The sequence below is a fragment of the Mesoplodon mirus genome, assembly GCF_964341445.2.
Source record: "Mesoplodon mirus genome assembly, chromosome: 5".
NCBI classification, from domain to species: domain Eukaryota; kingdom Metazoa; phylum Chordata; class Mammalia; order Artiodactyla; family Ziphiidae; genus Mesoplodon; species Mesoplodon mirus.
Window position 1 is genome coordinate 37,582,601 of NC_138980.1, and position 20,202 is coordinate 37,602,802.

Consider the following 20,202-nt stretch of genomic DNA (forward strand, 5'->3'; position numbering starts at 1 on the left):
TTTAGGGCACAGGGTGGGTTCTTGCAAACCAGGTCCCCTCCTGTGAGGCAGGGTGCAGGTCCCCACTGCATTTGGCTGTGTGAGGAAGCTTGGGCGGTTTCCTTGGTCTCCATGGAAGCCTTGGTATCCCAGCGTGAAGAGGGGGGGGTCTGTGCTCTCAATGGTCAGGCTCCAGGTGCTGCGACAGGACGCTGAGGACGCGCTGGAACTTCTCAAGACGTGTGGCCCACGGCGCCCCAGCTCCTCGGCTCCCCCAAAGCAGCCTCCTCAAGAAACCAGTGGTCAGGGCCTCTCTCAGCTCCGGGTGGGGCCGGAATCCTGGGGGCGGGGCCAGGCGGGGCTGGGGGCGGGGCCCAGGCAACTGCCTTGCCCCTCCCACACCTGCCTTGTTCCCTCAGGGACTTTGACCCCGGAGGGACTCAGCCTGAGATTACCTGGACAACTGGGTAGGGTTAGCCGGAAGGGGGCTCCTGAGTCTGCAGCAGTGGGGGTGGGGTGGCTGAGGTGCTCGGAGGGTGCACGGGGGCAGTCTGTTCCTGGGGCCAGATCCTGGGGGACCCACCTTAGGGGTTGTGCCTGGAGGTGGAGCCACGCCCGAGGGTGGGATTTGGGGTCCGGGCCGTCCTGAGTGACAAACTTGGGGGGGGAGGAGGTTGGGCGATGTTGGAGGGACAGGGGGGCTAAGGTCACCAGTGAAGGCAGGGACGACCCAGGTGGGGGATCCTGGAGGCTGGGCTGCCCCAGGGCAGGAGAGGGGTGTGGCTCTGAGCTCAGCGGGGGCGATGTTCTATTCTACCAGGTTGAAGGTCTGAGTCATTTTGGAGGGAGCTGGGCATTCTTGGTGGCGGATCGAGATCCTCTAGGGGCAGGGCCTTCCCAGTTGGGAGAGTGGGAGTGGGGCCCTGTGGGCGTGGCTCTGGGGGGCTGGGCCGCCCTTTGGGGGCAGAGGGCACTGTTTCCGTCAACACTGCAGGTTGCGGCGTGTGTTAGGGTGAGAACCCTGTGGGGCCGGGCCGTCCCAGTTTGGGTGGGGCTCTGGGAGGCGTGGTGGGAGGCTCTACTCCCTGGCCCGGTGCGTTTGGGGGCACCGAGTTGGAGCATGAGGGGATGTTCCGGGATCCTCTGGCAACCCGGCGCAGAGGAGGCGCTCACCTCGCAGGCGCCGAGCCGCCGCCTCGCGGAATCTGGGCGCGTCCCGGGCCAGCAGACGCGCCCGGTGCAGGGTGCGCAGCAGCCGCTCGCAGCTCTCGTCCAAGGGCCCGGGGAGTTCCTCGCCCTCCAGCAGGCGCACCGCGGGCGCCACGTACGGCAGCGCCACCTCCCCTGGGTCGCAGGGTCCTGTTGGGGGAAGGGTCTGGGCTGGGCTAGGGGCAGAGGGCGGGTCCTAGGGTGAAGAGGGTGCGACATACATTGGGCCGAGGCACCCTAGGACAAAGCAATGGTTGGGGTCTGGGTCAGAAACAGAGGCTTGAGCCTGGCCCAGAGCAGGACCGGGGAGTGGCCTAGGGCAGGGGCGGAGCCTGGGACAGAGTGAGGGCGGGGCCTAGGGATTAGTTCCCGACCGAGACTCGCACAGAGGGCGTGGGCTAGGGCGAGGAGGGCGGAGCCTTGCTTAAGGGGCGGAGCCTAGGACCGAAACAGCGGGCGGAATGTAAGGCCAAGGTGGAGCCTAGGACAGAAGGAAGGGGAGGGGTTTGGCACGAGATTCAGAGGCCAGAGCCCAGCCTGGATGTGAATCGGGGGCCGGGCCTAGGGCAGGGGGCGTGGCTTAGGAGAGAAGCAGGGGCGGGGACCTAAGACCCGGGCGGGGCTTAGGCCCGGATTGGGATTCCGCTTAGTTACCACTCATCGAAAGATGCCACTCACCGGCGCCCTCATCCAGCGCCCGCATCAGTGGCTTCAGCTCCTGCTCGAAGGCCAGCGCAGCCTCGGTGTGGCTCCTTCGCAGCTGGCGCCACGTGCGTTCCAACCGCGACACCTGGAGGAAGAAAGCTGAGCCCGCCTCCTCTCCACTCTTCCCCATCACTTGCTCTCTGGCCTTCTCCCCATCCCCGCTTCCCACGCACCTGGGGCATGAGCAAGGCGCCCATGACCGCGGCCAGTCCGGTCAGGTCTCCCGCCGCCCCTGGCCGCAGCGCCAGGGCCAGCTCCACCAGGCCCCTCAGGGCGGCCGCGCGCTCCTCCAGCGGCCCTGCGCAGCCCAGCACCGCCAGCGCCCCCGCCAGTGCCAGCGTCTCGAGCCTGTGGAGGCGGAAGGCAAGGGTCTGGGGGCAGTGGGGAGGTTTGCAATGCGGGGGTGAGGAGGGACAGTCGGTGGCATTGCCCATCCCCCACCTCTCTAGGGGACCGTGAATGGGGAGATTTGGAGACCCTAGGGATTCCAGGTGGCTGGCTCACCTCTCCAGCAGTTCCAGCCTCAAGCGATGCCCATGGGGAAGTGTGAGCAGCTCCAGACCAGAGGCGACCCCCATGGCGCCCCGCTGAGCCTTGGTCACTCCCAGGAGACCAGTCGCCTGGCAATAGGGGGCCAGGGTAAGAGTAGAGAAGTCAAGGGAGCAGAGTGAGTATACAGATGTGAGGTGGGGTTGGGCCTTGTCCTGGCTTCAGCCCCTGCCTGGGGAGGAAAAACCTCTGTAGGTGACCCACCTGGCAATCCACCAATAGCAGGTGGAGAGCGGTGCTCCCAGGATGGTGCTCCAGGAACAGGCCATGGAGAGTATGCAGGACTTCGGTTTCCAGAGGCCGATTCTGGGAGCCCAGCAGGCAGAAGGGGTTGTCAGGTGGGCAGAAAGAGACCTCTGCCTGCGGTCTTGCAAAACATCTGTCTTCCTCCTCCTCAGCCTCCCACCATGGTGCCTCTGGCTCTGGGCAGCTCTGGCCAGCAGGTGTTCCCTGGACCCTGGGCACTCGGGGCACCAGCTCACAGTACGTTGGGGGGCGTCCAGAGGCATCAGGCAGCATCAGTAAGGATGTTCGAGGTGGCTTGGTTGGTGCTTTGGCATGAAGCTGCCCATCAGAGGCCCTGAGGCTGTCAGCAATGGACCCCAGGGGAACAGGCACCTTTAGTAACACGGAGTCACTACCTGTCCGAGGCAGGGCAGATGCAGGCATAGTGGAAGCTCCTGGGGGTCATACAAGAGGGGGTGAAAGAGGTGCACAGAGAAGATAGCTGGGAGGGGTCAGTGGCTTCATGGGCTACTAACCTCCTGGTTCATCCCCTCATTCAGCCAATAACCAGGTATCTCAGCCTATCTTGGTGCGGCTTTGAAATTGAACAACTTCACCAACATCAATGCTACACACTTACCAATGGTTTGAAAATGAACTTTCTCTGACACGTATGTAGTTTTGCAATTTTTGAATACTACATTTCAAGTTTGAATTCTTTGTTTTTGCCCCTCTGATTGAAGATGGTAAGCCCTGACTGTATGAAATTAAAATGAAAAATGTCATTCAAAATTCACAAAGCTACATAAGCATCAAAGAAACTGAATTTATCAAAATTTCAAATGATGTCTTTCGTTAAGTTTGTGGCATATTTACTTCTGAGGTTATTGGAACTTAAAACTGCACCCAGACTTTTGGGAGACTCTGTATTTACTAAGCATTTAAGTCGACCCTGTTATAGGGGCTTAAAACCTCCCCACAGTTCCCAGCTCGCTCTGAATAAGGGCCAAAGTCCTCATATTAGTCCAAGAAGCCCTCACAGTTTGAGCCCAATCTCTCGTGACTTCCCCCTCACTCCCAGTGTTTCTGCTACACTCACCTCCTTTTGGTTCAATGAACAGTTCAAACTCTTGTTCTGGCCCCAGGACATTTGCACTGGCTGTTCCCTCTGCCTGGGTCATTCTCATCCAATTATCCACATCGTTCCCTCCTTCATCTCCTTCAAATCTTTCTCCATGGGACCTTTCCTAACTACTACTTAAAATTGTAATACTCACTACCATTCCCATACTCCTTACTGTGTCCTGCTTTTAATTTTTAACCCAAAGCATACGTAATTGACCCATTTTTGTTGTTCATGGTCCTTCTTCCTCTAACAGGATGTTGGCTCCACTTGAGCAGGGATCTTTGTGTTTCTTGTTCATTGACATATCTCAGCACTTAGTAGAGTGTCTGGCACACAATGAGGGCTCATGTTGAATTGGGGGGGGCGGTGGACAGAGCAGTCAGGGTATAAGGGGGACTCCTCCTTTATGTAGGATGGTCAGGGTCAGCTGCTTTGAAGAACTCACATTAGATGAGAAGGAATCAACCAGGTAAAGATTAGGGAATGGGCTCTCCAATGGTGAGAACAGCAAATGCAAAGGCCCTGAGGCAGGAACAAAGTTGGAAGGTTCCAGCAACTGAAAGGAAGACGATGTGCCCAGAGTGACTACAGGATGTGAGAGGAATTATTAGAGAGGTCAGCCATGGTTAGAGAACAGAGGGCTTCTTGGAATCATTGTAAACCCATATTTTTAAGCACCTACAAAGTTCCTTAGTCCTGTGTTTTTTCGTCACCATGACAACATTGAGAGCATCACCATCTCTTTTTTCCAGGAGGTTAAGTCACCTGCCAAAGTTCACTTGGGTAGTGAATGGCAGAGCAATCTCTGAGCTATGCATTGTCCTGGAAGACCCTTACCTGAACCAGGGCGGTCTTCTGTTGGCTGCCCCATATGCTCCAAGCCTGCGGGCTGACTGTCACTCCGCTTCCTAGCCCTGGGGACAGAGATGGGAGAGATGTGTTGTCCTACTCTGCGCAGAGCAGCCCCCATCAACACCCAGAAAACCTTACATCCCATCATTCGGAACCAGCGGATCCCAACCAGGGTGACTGATACCCCCAGGGGACACGTGGCAATGTCAGGAGACATTTTCGGTTGTCACAACTAGGGGGATGGCGTACAGAGTATTCTACTGGCATCTAGTATATAGAGACCAGGGATGCTGCTGAACATCCTACAATGCACAGAACGGCCCCCCACAGCCAAGAATAATCTGGCCGCAAATGTCACTAGTGGACAGTGCCAAGGTGGAGAACCCTGGGTGGTGTTGGGTGTCGTCAGGGAGGTTGGGAGGCTGTGGTACCTGAGTGGCTCTGTCCAAGCCGGGCCGTCTGGAAGGGTGTCTTCACTAAAGCTGCGTCGAATAGGTCCTTGCCGCGTCACTGGCCTGGATGCCACAGCTCCCGTGGCCTGGGACAGTGTACGCTGGCCGGTCACATAGCTGTGAACCAGGGCAGGCAGGCTTGGGAAACGCTCATCCTCCAGCTGAAAGAGGGCTGTGGGCCGGCCTGGCCGGGGGCGCAGGGCCACACGGAACACCTCGAAGTGTAGGACTGAGCCCCGCCAACGGCAGGAGATCACAGGGTGGCCCCCACGGGACTTAGATGCACGAACTAAGAAGTCACCATCTTGCTGGAGGAGGGCCTCAGCCTTCTGGGGATGGAGGACAGGGGCAAGGGGTTTAGGCATAAGCCTGTATCAGTAGTTAATGATGACTCCCCACCCCCCTCCACCCACTCAAAAAAACCCAGAGACTGGGTACCTTTGTGTCAGACCATTTCTTCTTTTTTCATAGGCATACCTCTGGACTACATTTCCCAGGCCCCCTTGCAATTAGCTGCCATGTGACAAGATCTGGCCAATGGTATGAGGGCAGAAGGGCTGTGGGGAATGTCCTGACCTGACCAATAAAATTCTCCTGTACAATCCTACAGGTTCTGTCCTCTGTCAGTTGATGTCCCCAAAGCCCTGGGGGATGGCGAAGACACAGGACGGAAAGGGCTTGGGTCTAACTCATTTTGGAGCTCTGCATCCCCTCAGACTGTGACATGAACTAGCCCTTAATTTTTTTTCTAATATTTATTTATTTAGGCTGCACCGCGTCTTAGTTGCGGCATGCGGGATCTTTAGCTGTGGTATGCAACTCTTAGTTGCGGCATGTGGACTCTTAGTTGCAGCATGCATGTGGGATCTAGTTCCTCGACCAGGGGATCAAACCTGGGTCCCCTGCATTGGGAGTGTGGAGTCTTACCCACTGGGAGTGCAGAGTCTTCCCTGGGCCACCAGGGAAGTCACACCCTTAAATGTTGATCGAGTCTGGCTGGTGACACCTTGGGAATGTTTTTTACAGCCACTAGCCAACACTGACTTATGCAACTTCCAACCCAAGGACATGCACTGAGCTTGCTATGCAAATGTGGCTTCCAGAAAAGCCATTCACTGGGTCCTTCCAAACAGACTGTGGCCTTTAAATCAACCTTTAAAAAAATGGTCAAGCAGTCTTATGCCAGCCATGGTGGCTGATGTGAAAACAGGGCTGAGGGCCACAACATCACAGAGGGGCAAAGTGGAGCTGGTGATGGGGGCTGGGGACTGGACAGTATGTGCAATGGACACATGTATAGCCCTTGTTATTTGCCAGGCACTGTTTTAGGTGTAAAATGTATGAACTCACTTAATCCTTTACCAAGGTTAAGAGGTAGGTGCTATTATGCCCATTTTACAGATGGGGAAACTGAGGCCCAGAGATATCAAATACCTTGCCCTAGTTCACACCCAATGTGAGTTGTAGGGATGGGATTTGAACCCAGGCTGTCTGGTGCTAAAGTGTGGTGTTTTAACCACTAAGCTATACTGCCTCTCATGATTTGATTGGATACCCCCAGTCCTGGGACTCCTGAAGGTGACCCCTAAGTTGGAGATGAGGGTGAGGAACTTTGGATTGAGAGGGAGATGGGCCCCTGGCGGCCACGGGTGGCCTGGGATCCAGAGAGAGAGAGAGAAGCAGAGCCAAGGGGTGGTTTGAGGGGTCATTAGGACCCTCTTCAATCCCCAACACCATCCTCAACACCATCCCAAAGGAAGTGATAATTTAAATATAAGAAGTGACATGCCACACCAACCAAGCTTCAAGACAGTCCCCAGCCCTTGAGCCACTCTTTCTGATAGACCTTGACCCTAAGCCCCTCATCTGGGATCCAGGAGTCCCCAGTAAGTCAAAGGTCAAAGGGGCGAGACTCCCCATCAGATGGTCCCCATCAGATGGTCCAATCAGTAGGCAGTGGTACCTGGCGGGACAGTGGGCCGTGGTACCAGGGTTGGCCAGCAAAGTCCTCTCCATCCTGTGGCACCTGCATGGAGTTCTCAGGGGCAGAGAGTGCAGGGGCTGTGCTTTGTACTTCCAACAGGCCCCAGTCTTCCTCATCTGTAAAATGGGAATAATTACTCTTGAATCCTGAGCGTCCGGCTCAGCCCTTCCATGTTCCTCATGGTTTTGAAGACAACAGCCCATATCTTATTGAACCTTAAAATGCAACTCTCTCTGTATATGCATATATAAACATATATATTATATTTTAATATATAGTATATCTTTACATAAATTATATATAATATATTAAAATATTTTAATGTATACTATATAATATTTTAATATAGATTATTTATATATTTATATTTAAAATATATAAATATAATTATATATAAATATTTATATTTAAAATATATAAACATTTTTGTATAACTATTTATATATTTATACTTTAAGTTAAAGACGTTACCCTTAGTCCGATTATATATCTTAATTATAAATTATATCTGAATTATATTTGATATATATATATATCAGATTAAAATCAGGCTATGAGTAACTTTAATTTAGAATAGGCTGTGATTTCATGGAAAGAGTCATGCATTCACTGGGATTCTTGCAAAGAGCAAAGACCTCTGCATTGCTTTCAAACGTAATGCAGTTTTTTTATGCAGATGACGTACTGCTACGTTTTGGAGAAATTTAATTAACAAATTCACTCAAACCAATATTCATGGGGCACCCACTGTGTGCCAGATGCCCCTTCTCGGCACTAGACACCTAGCAGTGAACAACACAGACCAGAATTCCTGTCCTTAGGACAGGAATTCTAGTAGGGATGTTCTAGTAGGGAAGACAGTGATTGGAAAAATAAGTAACTAGATGAGGAAGTATAGGATAGATCCGAGAGACCTAAACAAGAAACTGAAACCGGGGATGGGGTATGAAGATTCAAGGGGTGGAGTTAAGATTTTTCCATAGGGTGGCCCGGGAAGGTCTCTGTTGGTGAACACTGGGAGGATTTTGAGGGAGCAAGCCAGGTGGTTCTTGGGGTGAAAGAAGTTGCAGGCTGGGGAGAATTTAATTTACTAAAGTCCATAGCATCTCAGCCACCTATATGCATACTCAAGGATTCTTAGATTGTACAAAAATCTAACCCATAGGTGCCTTTCCAATGTAAGGCCTTTTTTTTTTTTTTTCCGGTACGCGGGCCTCTCACTGTTGTGGCCTCTCCCGTTGCGGAGCACGGATTCCGGACGCACAGGCTCAGCGGCCATGGCTCACGGTCCCAGCCGCTCTGCGGCATGTGGGATCTTCCCGGACCTGGGTATGAACCCGTGTCCCCTACATCGGCAGGCGGACTCTCAACCACTGCACCACCAGGGAAGCCCAGTCATATACATTTTTGACATCCTCTTCTATTAGCCCAGTATGATTGATGTAGGTGTAACAGACCCAGTTAGAAGTAGTTGGAGGAGTGACAACCTGACGTTAATAGCCAAAATAGATAGCCCCATGTAAAGCCATTTTTAAGGACATTAAAAGGTCATATTTTTGTAGACTTGTCAGCAAATAAGCATTTGCAGATTTTCATATTTTGGAGCGGATCCATTTCCTTATTACTGCAGTCAAATTTAGGTCTCAGATGCTTTAGGACATGTTAATCATGGCACAGGCCTCAGGCCCCTGTGTGTCTCAAGTGTCTGGTGGAAAAAACTGCCCTGGATGGGAGGGAAGCAAGGGGTTTGCTTTTTGCTTTCCCTGCCCCCAAGATCTTCTGGGCCTGGTGGGGTCTGCAGGGAAATAGCACCCGGATTCTTACGACCTGAGTCAACTGGGCTGAGGGACTGAAAGGGTCAGGAAGTTCCCAGACTGGCCCTAGGTGGCTTAAGGGGCGGGGGAACTGAGCAGAGCGCTGTCTCTAGGTGCCGCATACCTGAAAGCCAGGTGTGTCTCCTGGATGCCTGAGCACTTCCTGTTTGTCACCTGGGCCAGGCCCGGCCTTGGTCTTAAGAGTCCCCAGACTCCAGCTTCCTCTGTCTTACGTGCCCCTTAGTGGGTGTGGTGGTGCGTCGCTGACAAGGCTGTGATTAGTTCAGGGGGATCTCAGAGTGGGCACAGGTCAGCCACAGGCCAATTAAGTCATCCACCCGCCCTGCGTCCTTTGGAATAATTTCTGGATATCTGGGCAGAAGAGAGAGGAACAGGGCAGAGTCAGGAGAGGGGGTGGGTGAGAGGCAAGCTTGGGGTAAGGAGGAAGGAGATTATTCATGCTCTGTTGGCCACATACATGCACACACATGCGCAGGAGGGCAGCCACCTGCACAGAGACACAGGGACACAGGTGGACGCGGAGCCTCAAACTTGAGCAAACACTGACTGGTTGAATGCTTACTGCGTGCCAGGCTCTGTTCTAGACCCTGGAGAAACAGTGATGAATGAGACCAAGGCCCCTCCGGTGGGCAAGACACAAAACAAATAAGCGCAGGATGAATGAAGAAGGTAATGTCTAAGGGTGAACAATGAAGGTGATAAAACAGGGAAATGTCAAGAAGGCTGGCTGGGAGCTGAGACCTCAGTAGAGGGGAGACAGTGATGCAAAGATGTGGAGAAAGAGCAGTCCAGGCGGGGATACGGCAAGTGCAAAGGCCTGGAGCTTGCTTTTTACATCTTACATCATCAGTGAGGCTGGTGGGGCTGCGTGCTGTGAGCCAGGAGTGAAGTGGAGAGCAGTGAGATAGGCAGAGACGATGCAGGAACTGGTGGACCTCGAATTTTCATCTCAGTGGGATGGAAGGGGAGCTACGGGAAGGGTTTGAAGTGAGGGAGGGGCACGATCTGGTTTGTGGTTTAAAAAGATCTTTCAGGCAAAAGTGGAAGCAGGGAGGCTTTCCGTGTTGCACAGAAAACACGCTTGGAGGAGGACGCCCAGGTACACGGACACGCGTGATACACAGCGCCCCAGTCAGGCGACCCTTTTTACGTTCGCGGACGCGCGTGTACAGACACCCAGATCCTCCCTGCGAGCTGGTGGCCCCACCTGGAAAAAAGAACTCCCTGCCCCAGTAATCTCCCGGTCCTGGATCTGCCTGGGGCCCCTCACTCACCTGGGCCGGGACCCGCGGAGCTCCCAAGAACCTGGGGCCGGGCGGAAGCCTGAGGCTCTGCGGCTCCAGACCCCTCCCTCCCCGCCCCAGCCAGGTCCAGCCTTCACCCACCGCGCCCGAGGGGAACCGAGCCCCAACACCTGGCCCCGCTCATTTAAACCCCGCCCTCCAGGCCCCGCTCCCTCTCCAACAGTAACCTCCGGGCTCTCACCCCGCCCCCTTGTTCTCGCCCCGCCCCCTTAGAAACTTTCTTTTCGCTAACCACACCCTCTTCAGATAAAACCTTCTTCCCGTAGACCACGCCCCCTTGGGAACTCCGTTCCTACTAGTGGACCCCGCCCCCTTAAATTTGCCCCGCCCTTCTCGGGCTGACCACGCCCACTCATCTCCTCACTCCTCTTTTAGTCCCGCCCCTTAGAGCCAGGCCCCGGCTGGCTTAGGGCCTTCGGCTGGTCCTAAGCATCCCTGGCCCCTTGGGACGGGGCAAGGCGTGTCTCCTAGCCCCTCAGTGTTCAGGGCAGGGGCGGGGCGGTCCCTACGGGCTCTCTCGCCTGGCAGGGAGTGGTGGCAGCTGTGACGTGACCGCGTGAGCTTCCTCCAGACCACCCCCCTGGGTTTCCGGGAAGGAACCCCATTGGGTGTCGGGTTTTGTGGAGAGAGATGCGGGAAAACACGACAGCCTCTCCCAGTAACAGAACGTTGGAGCTGATCTAGACTCTGGCAGGACTGGGGGGTAAACTTTCAGGTGGTTTCCTACGTGAAGGGAAGGAGGGGAGGGGGGCTTCCATCCTGTCAGCCGGAGACAAGCGTGAGAAAGGTGGGGGAGGGAGGAATCTGGAACTAGAAAGAGGACGCTCTGGCCAAGTTTATTGAGGGCGCATAATAATAACAGAATTGAAAGCAGTAGCTGCAGCTAACATTCATTAAGCGCTTACTGTATGCCACGACCGTTCTCTTTGCTTGCCCTGCTTCAACACATTTTTACGTAGACCTCTCAATGAGATGGGTACTGTTTTCATCACCCCATTTTCTAGATGCAGAAACTGAGGCATGGGACAGCTCAGCCCAAGTTTGCCCAAGTTTGACACGGCTTGTGATTGGTCAAGGTGGGATTCAAGCGCGGAGCCCTGGAGCGCTATCCTGTCTTCCTCTGATCTTTGCAGCCCCACCATCTCTGACCCCTACCGTAATTCTAAACGGTGAAGGTTACTGTCACTCATTTTACAGATGAGAAAATTGACGCATAGAGAAACACGGATGGTTGGGGAAGAAAGTTTTGGTGCCTGTAAGATCGTAAATCTGGGAATTACCAGGCTGGGTTTCCCCATCTGCCAATGTGGAAGAGACTCCAGTCTCAGGACAGGCTGAGGGGTATCCCTTCCTTGACCCACTCCCCGCCTGGTTTTGATACAGTCAGAGGGAAGGGGGTATGTCCAGTGAAAGGAGTCTAGCGCCCCTTAGTGGTTACAATAATTAAAAAGGAAAATCCGGGGGGTGGCTCGGGTGGCGGGTGGGGTGGGTGGGTGCTTGTGAGACGGAGGGGGGAGACTCCTCACAATCTAGTGGGCTGGAGGTGGGTAGAGAGACCTCGTAGAGCACATGATTTCAGGTAATGATAAGGGCTACAAAGACAGTAAATATTTGCTAAACCAATGAACGACACTATCGAAGTTCAAAAAAGATGATGGCCAGGGCCATGGGAATAAATGAACGGATTTGGGATAAATGTCAGAGGTAGAGCCATAGAGCTTTCAATTATTCATTCATTCATTCATTCAACAAATATTTATGGAGCATGTATATGTGCCAGGTGCTGGGGGGAGTGGTTCCAACTCCAGACACAAATTTCTCAATACACAATAAAGAAATAAGTATAATAAAATAACAGGTGGGGAAGTGGGATAGGGTGTGATGGGGTGGGAAGAAAGGCTCTGATCTGAAATGGAGAGGTTTGGGAAAACTTCATGAGAAGATGATCTAGAGCTAAGATTTGCAGGAAGTGAGGGAGCTGGCCGTGAAATTGCCTAAGGCAGAGGGCTAGCATGTGCAAAGGCCTTGTGGCAGGATTCTAGGGCAAGCTTCTGGGGCTACGTGGTGTGTTGAAAGAACACTAAGGAGGCCCATTTGGCTGGAACAGCGCAAAGTGGGGGAGAGTGGGAGAAGTAGGGCAGGGAGGTGATGAGTGCTCATGCAGGCCCTTGTGGGCTGCAGGGATGACTTTTATCCCAGACGAGGGGGGCTGTGGGGCATCCCGACTTGACTTAGGTGTTCATAGGTGCCCTCTGATGTGGGGAGTACAGATCGTGTGTAGGGGGGATGAGGACGGGAGCCCGGCCGTGGGGCGGAGGTCCAGGCTGCCAAGGTTGGGGGCTGGATGAGGGTGGAGGTGGAGGAGGGAGGGGTGAGAACAGGGCGGATTTTGAGTATGTTTCCGAGGTTGTACCGCTCTTGGGTTGGATACAGAGGAAGGAGGCAGGCCTCCGCCTTGTTACCCTGAACATTCCCAGATGCCCCAGTACTAGATGGTGGGGGAAGGAGAGGCCAGGTCCTGCTTGAAAGGGGCTGGGCTGGAGCTGGGCTGCAGGTGCTCCCCGCCCCCCGCCCCACAGCTCCCCCTCCGCCCCGTCTCAGGGCGACAGTTACAGGCAAAGAAGAGGAAGTGGTAGCTAGCTAGCGGAGGCAAGCGGGCGGGCGGCGAAGGAGGCCGCGAGGGTGCACGGGCCGGCCCGGGGAAGCCAGCAACCATGGAGCTGTGGCGCCAGTGCACCCACTGGCTGATCCAGTGCCGGGTACTGCCACCCAGCCACCGCGTGACCTGGGATGGGGCCCAGGTGTGCGAACTGGCGCAGGCCCTCCGGGATGGCGTCCTTCTGTGCCAGTTGCTCAACAACCTGCTGCCCCATGCCATCAACCTGCGGGAGGTCAACCTGCGTCCCCAGATGTCCCAGGTGAGATGGCCACTGACGGGCCTGCCCCAGGGTGGGTGGTGGGAGGCATCCCAGGCTGGTACCCAGGGGGTTGATGTTCTGCACCTCTGGGCCAGCCGTGTAGAGGGGAGGATGTCCCCCCGCCGCAGGGTCTGGCACAGGGTACGGGGGATATGGGGGTTGTAACACTCGGGGATACAGGGGTGGCCCACCCAAGGTTAACGGGAATGGGCTCATAGGCTCAGTTAACCCACATCTAGGCTGAGAACTGGCAAACTTGGGGTTAAAGCACCCAAAGCCCCAGGCTGGCTCCAGTGGGGATCAAGCCCCAAAAAGGGACTCTGTGGGCGTCTTGAGGGGGACTAGGAACCCCCTGGGTGGCCAATAGGGTGCCTGAGGTTTTCAACTCCTTTGACCCCCACCCCCCACCCCTCAAGATTCTGGCTATGGGGGAGGGGCCTCCTCCGATTCCTTCCCCCACATGTGTCTCCTCCTCCCAGGCCCTGGGCCCCTTCCTTCCCCTCACATCTTCCCCTTGGCTTCCTGCCTGGGCCTGGGGCAGCATGGGGTGGGTGGGGTGCTATGGGCCTGGGGGTCTGGTCTTCCTAACTCCATCCATCCCAGGGGGCACGTTGAGGCAGGACCTGGTCCAGAACCCCGAAAGTGGGTCCTGGGGTTTTGGGAACCTAGAAATAGCTGCTTTTTCTCTGTAGGGATTTCTGCAAGGGCCCCGGGGTCCAGGGGGAGGAGGATTTGACTGTGACCGCCCCCAGCTCAGGAAATCTATTCAAATCCCTATTTGAATGCGGTGGGGTGGGGGAGGTAACTGGACTGGATTCTCTTTCTGTTGTACCTTCTCTGGTTCCCTCTGGCCTCCTGAGTTCTGGGTGGAAAGTGATGGCTGACGGTTGGGGATGCCCTGCCTACCCTGCGGGTCTGACACTTGCCATCCAGCCCTCAGGCCCTACCCTGGGAGGAAAGGCTTATCTGGACGCGCTGTGGGCTAGAGGGGGACCTCTCTGGGGACGGATGGTGGGCAGGCTCGGGCATTGCCCCCTCTCTGGCCTGAGATGCCATGTGTGGATGCGGGGAGGGGCAGTCAGTGACCAGGGAGTGGGCCTATGGGGGTCCCTGGGGGTGTTTCCTGGGGATAGGGCCACACGTGGAAGAGGCCCACCCTCCCCTAGCCCAGGCAGGCTTCCTGAAAGAATGGCAGCGGGGGAACCCCAGAGATTCCCCTGCCACCCCCAGCCACCAGCTGCTCTGGCCACAGGCCATCCCAAATTTTCCTCCATTTGCTTGCCTCCTGGCTTCCACACAGAAGGAAGTAGCTGTCGGACCAGTCAGGCCCCAGACTTCTGAGCAATCGAGATCCAGTGAGGCTTCTACAGCAGCTAATGGGAAAGTGGTTAGACTTAAGAATGAACTTCTATCCTTCCCTGCATCTTCCCTACAGCTGGTTTTCTGATAAAAGGCAAGGGGTTGTGGCATTATTCTCTAGGAGGGCAGCTTCAGGGACTAATGTGTCCTGATTTTCTGTGCTGGGCAACACCCAGGACCCAGGCCTGGGTCTGGCCCTCAAGGTGCTCCCAGACTGGGGGAGACAGACATCCCCCAGCCTTGTGTTGTCAGGACCAGGGCAGAGGAAGAAACCTCTGGGCTGGGGGCCCTGGAACAAAGGCAAGACATTGCCTGGGAGAGTTGGGCTTTATGCAAGAGGGGACATTTGTGCTGGGTTTTGAAGGGTGAGTAGGAGTTTTCTAATTGCTCTGGGTTCTGGTGCCTAGCTGTGTCAGGCCCTGCACTGGGCAGGGGTGTTCCTTGATCCTCCCCATCTGGGAGCTCTGTGCCATCCTGCCCTGCGCATTTTGTCTCCCTTTGAAGCTCAGCCCTGCGCCCCATTCACAGTGGGGCCATGAGCAGGAAGCTAAAAGGTGGTCACATTAAGTTGGAGGGAGGTATCACAAGAACAGCCTCTCTAAGTTTTCAAGTCCCTGTCCATCAACAGATTTAAGCCTGGGACATGAACTGCCAGTGGGATATGGAAGGGCAGAGAGAGAAAAGGGAGGGCTCCTGATGGGGGTGGGATGGGGTGGGGGACACACAATGGCATGAAGGTGTGGAGCCTGGAATTAGGATGCTTCCTAGTTTCTCTCATTTCCTCCTCAGAGTTCCTCGGCTTTCGCTCCACTGTTCCCTGGGTAGAAAGTGGGAAGAGCATATTAATTAATTAATCCATTCATTCATTCGTTCATTCATCAACAATTATGATGTACGCTGAGCCTCTTCTTGGTGCTGAGACAGTGGGAAAAAGACACACACAAACCCCTATTGTCGAAGAGCCCACATTCTAGTGGGAGGCACTGACAGTGGGCAAATAAGGAAACATACATTGTCAGAGGTGGTACATGGCCTGGAGAAGGGGGCTTGGGAATGTGGGGTTGCACTTTTGCATAGGAGGTCTGGGAGGCCTCACTGAGGAGGCAACATTTGAGCAGAGACCTGGGTAAAGTGAGGGAATGAGTCATGTGATTCTGAAGAAACGGCACTCCTGGCAGGAGGTACTGCCAGTGCAAAGGCTCTGAGGTGGAAGCAGGTCAGTTCCCACGTAGTCGTGCTGCAGGGCAGTGAGTGGGCTGGCTGGTGGGCATGATTCATGGGTGAGGTCAGATTGAAGCGAGTCTCCAAGCTGAGATCTGAGACCCAGAAAGACGATGACACCATCATAGGCGGCCACAGTGATGACCAGACACTCTCACTCTCTCTGGGAGCCCAAATTCCGGGTGGCAGAGATGAAACTTTAAAGCTGAGGAAGTGGAGAGGAAGAGACAAATGTGACAGTCATTGTGGGAAAGATCCACCAGGACGGGGGAGCTGATTAGACTCAGGATGGGAGCGGCCACTGGAGCCAAGATGATGAATCTTTTTTCAGTTCCTCCACTGTGGCATCTTGGGCGTGTTACTTAACCTCTCTGTGCTTTGGTCCCCAGCCTGTAAATGCTGGTGCCGTTGGCAGAGGCAGGGAAGGGAGAGGGTAGGAGAGTTAGAATACGAGGTGTGGGCTGGGGTGGGGGTTGACGGTGGTGGCTTGGAGGAGCCAGACCTGGGAGCCAATCCTGACAGCATCCCTTGCTGGCTTCGCCTCCCTGAGCCTCAGTTTCCCCATCTGTGAACTGTGGCTAAAAACGGCACCTTTTTTGGGGAAGACTGTTGTAGTATTTCAATACTGCTCAGCACTGTGTTGACACCTGATAAACCCTCTATAAAAAGTCTTTTTAGGGAAAATGAGGGATATAGGGAAGGTTGGCAGCATAGCACAGCCTGGAGGAGTTTGGGTCAGGGCAGTGGTTCTCAACTGGGGTGGTTTCGCCCCCAGGGGATCCTTGGCTATGTCCTGGGACAGTTGGGGTTGTCACGTCTGGGAGCTGATACTGGCATCTAGTGGATAGAGCCCGGGGATTCTGCTCAACAGTGTCACACACGACAGAGAATTATCCGGCCCCAATATCAACAGTGCTGAGGTTGTGACACCCTGTGCTGGGGGACAGACAGCCTGGTAGAATCTTTAAAATATTTGACTCTTTGGTTAAATAATACATGTGTATCATTCAAAGATCAAAACACATAAAAAGGTGCACAGGGAAAAAGTGTAACCTCTAGCCATCTTCTTCAGATACCCAGGTGCTACCTTCCCCCATAAGTGACTCCTTTTTTCTTTAAGTTGACTATATAGCCTTCTCGAATTTCCTTATGCAAACAGGAATGCAGGTTTTTATTAACTACCCTCCTCTCTTACTACAAAAGATGGCACATACCACCCACTGCTTTATACCCTGCTTTTCTCACTTTAATCATCGTCTTGGGAATCTTTCCAAATCAATACATAGAGATTGTTCTCATTCTTCTTAAAAAATGACTGCATGATATTCTAGATTGTCCATTTACTTAACAAACCACTTATACTGGGCTAACTGTGTGCCAGGCATTCATCTAAACTGGGGGTTGGCAAACTACAATGGGAGGGCCGAATGTGAACCACAAGCATGTTTTATAAATAAAGTTTTATTGGCATACAGCCACGTCCATTTGCTTACGTATTATCTATGGCTGATTTCCAGTTACAACTCAACAGTTGAGTAATTGACGAAGAGAGTGTCTGGCCTGTTCAGGTGAAGATATTTACTATCCAGATGTTTGTAGAAAAAGTTTGCTGATCCCTGGTCGAAACACTTTCTATACACTGACTTGTTTAATCTCCATAACAATTTACGAGGTAGATATTACCATTGTCCTCATATTGCGTATGGGAAAACTGAGGCACAGAGAAGTTAAGTCACTTGCCTCAGGGCACCCAGCTTGAAAGTGACAGTCAGAAATTCAAACCCAGGCAGCCTGGTACCAGGATCCCTACTCTGTTTTTTTTTTTTTTTGGCTACACTGCAGGCATGTGGCCAGGGACTGTTTCTCTAAACTGTATTCCATTGCACGGCTTGGGGATCACTTAATTTACCATCACCCCTATTAATGGGCACTTGGATTGCACCAGGCTTTTGTTCTGACAAACTAACTGTGATGAATAACCTTGTCCATGAACTGTTTTTTGGCTCCTCTACTGTGTGACCTTGGGCATGTTACTTAACCTCTCTGTGCTTCCGTTTCCTCATCTGTAAAATGGAGATAATAAATCCCCATCTGGAAGCATTGTTCTGAAGGATAAATGAGTTACTATCAAGAACTTAGAAAAGTATCTAGCTACATATAAATGTTATTATTGCAGCCAGATACATGAGCATGTATATCCATGGGATAAATTCCCAGAAGGTTTTGCTGGCTCAAAGCGGGTGAGTCTGTGTTTTCAGTAGATCCTGCCAAATTGTTCTCTGTATGGGATTGTTCCCATATGCATTGTTCCAATTACATTACCTCTAGCAATGAGAATGCTGGTTTCTCCACTGCCTTGCCAACAGTTGTTAAGCTTTTGGAGTTTTGCCAACTTGGGTGATAAATGAAGCTCATTATGACTCAATGTACATTTCTCTTATTCTGAGTGAGATAGAGCCTCTTTTCGTATGTTTAAGAACTCTTTATATTTTCTCTCTGCAAAATAATATTTGTTCATTTCATTTGCCCATTATTTTTTTCCTTCTAGGACTGCTGGCATTTTTTTCTTACTGATTTTTAGGAACTCTTTATATATTGGGCTGCTTTGAATTTCAAGTCAGGTACTTACTAGGCTTGTGATCTTGGAGAAACAAAATTACTTAACCTATTTCTGCCCAGGTTGTCTTATCTACAGAATGGGGGTGTGGACAGCACCTTTATCTCAGGGTTATGTGAGGGTTCAACATGATAAGGTAAGTTAAATTCCTATCATGGCGATTGACGTACGATTAATGTATAGCAAGTGCTAAATTAATGGGAGTCATTCTTTTTTGCTAATTTGATTTCAGTGGATCTGAGCTTGCCTGTAGGATGTGGTATAGGTCTGGGTGCAAAATGTTAGTTGCTGTAATGAACTGCATTGCTTCAGTGAATCTAAAGAGTTTACTTCTAGCTTATATCACAATCCAGTTTGGGTCAACTGGGGGATTAAGAGGATAGCCCTTCTTTACAAAGTTCCTACAGGACTTGGGCTCTTTCCATCTCATGGCCCCATCCTCCCTGGAGCCCTTGGAGTTCTCTATTCAGCCAGAGGACAAGGAGGGAGTTATGAGGAGGGAAGCCCTGAGAGGTTTTCATGGGGCCAGGCCCAGAAGTGGCACCATCACCTCCATTCTTGTTCCACTGGTCACATGGTCCCATCCAGCTGCAAGACAGGAATGGGAATGTAGCTTAGCTGGGTGCCAGGGGGGACAACGAAATGGGTTGGGTGGATATAGAGAAGGCAGTGCCAGAGGACCTCAGGGTGATGCCTAACTGGCTTCAGAGTTGCAGGTCTGGAGGGGGCTAGTTTAGAGGAAACCTCTGTGGGATGAGGAATGAGGAGGACCTGGACCAGAGCCATGGGGGAAGGATGCAGCTGGGGACTTGAGGTGGGGCTTGGTGCAAGCAAATCTCAGCCAAGTGGGTTGGGTTGGGTTGGGTGGAAGATCGCATCTAAACATGTCCACTGGGGCTGACCGGGACAGAAGCCTGGGTGGCGGGTGTCAACATTTGCGCTGTGCCTTCTTTCCCATTGCATTCTGCTTTGTTCACTGACTTCCTCTCTGGGTCCAATACTGGGAAATGTCACCTTTCAGGACTCACAGCGGATGCTGGAAACCCCTGTCCCTCCCCTTGCTCCCAGCCCTCCCACGCATGGCTCCCCTTGGAGTAAAAGTGAAAGTCCTCATCATGACCCAGAAGAACCTATGCATGTGGCCTCTGCCCACCTTGCAGAACCTCATCTCCTCCCTCTCTCCCCCTCCCTCACTCGACTCCAGCCATATGGGCCCGCCCTCACTGTTCCTAGAACCCACCAGGTGCAATTCAGCTCCAGGGCCTTTGCACATGCTGTTCTTTCTCTACAAATCCCTCTTCCCCCAGATATACACCCTGGTTGTTCTCTTATCTCCTGAAGGTTTCTTATCAGAGAGATTTCCTCTGGTTTCCGTATGTAAAAATCACACCCCCTGCCCCTGCCTACCCCTCTCCCCACCATTCTCTTCCTTCTTTTATTTTCCTCCACAGTATTTATTTATTTATTTATTTGTTTGTTTGTGTTTGGCTGCATTGGGTCTTCATTGCTGTGCATGGGCTTTCTATAGTTGCGGCGAGCGGGAGCTACTCTTCGTTGCGGTTTCACGGGCTTCTCGATGCAGTGGCTTCTCTTGGTGCGGAGCATGAGCTCTAGGCACGTGGGCTTCAGTAGCTGTGGCTCGAAGGCTCTAGAGCTCAGGCTCAGTAGTTGTGGAGCACGGGTTTAGTTGCTGTGCGGCATGTGAGATCTTCCCGGACCAGGGCTCGAACCCATGTCCCCTGCATCGGCAGGCGGATTCTTAACCACTGCGCCATGAGGGAAACCCTCCTCCACAGTACTTAGCCCTCTCTGACTTACCATAATTTTTAACTTATTTGCTTATTATCTGCTTCCCACACTGGAGTGT

General features: G+C 53.0%; 2 protein-coding genes across 3 annotated transcripts in view; one reads left to right on the forward strand and one right to left on the reverse strand.

The window, feature by feature from the left end:
* Positions 1-10: 10 nt before the first annotated feature.
* Positions 11-10,401, reverse strand: SH2D3A (SH2 domain containing 3A). The gene is made up of 11 exons (XM_082620712.1): positions 10,191-10,401; positions 9,020-9,267; positions 7,061-7,197; positions 5,077-5,426; positions 4,631-4,707; positions 2,647-3,122; positions 2,398-2,513; positions 2,067-2,241; positions 1,867-1,978; positions 1,153-1,338; positions 11-318 (listed from the first exon to the last, which is right to left on the reverse strand). Exons 3-11 carry the CDS (start codon positions 7,127-7,129, stop codon positions 158-160), a joined length of 1,722 nt encoding a protein of 573 aa, XP_082476838.1. The 5' UTR covers positions 7,130-7,197; positions 9,020-9,267; positions 10,191-10,401; the 3' UTR covers positions 11-157.
* Positions 10,402-12,851: 2,450 nt separating this feature from the next.
* Positions 12,852-20,202, forward strand: part of VAV1 (vav guanine nucleotide exchange factor 1) — a 56,473-nt gene continuing 49,122 nt past the window's right edge. For both annotated transcript variants that reach the window (XM_082622764.1, XM_082622765.1), the window contains exon 1: positions 12,852-13,138. In XM_082622764.1, coding sequence (XP_082478890.1) covers positions 12,935-13,138 — 204 coding nt within the window. In that variant the 5' untranslated portion in view covers positions 12,852-12,934. The remainder of the gene's footprint in view (positions 13,139-20,202) is intronic.

Excerpts from the sequence above, each read along its gene's own strand:
- SH2D3A (XM_082620712.1), bottom strand. The coding sequence starts at position 7,129 with ATGCAGGTGCCACAGGATGGAGAGGACTTTGCTGGCCAACCCTGGTAC. Across the intron at positions 1,979-2,066 it reads GCGCCTTGCTCATGCCCCAG|GTGTCGCGGTTGGAACGCAC; the intron begins GTGCGTGGGAAG and ends TTCTTCCTCCAG. Across the intron at positions 1,339-1,866 it reads GGCGCTGGATGAGGGCGCCG|GACCCTGCGACCCAGGGGAG; the intron begins GTGAGTGGCATC and ends TTCCCCCAACAG.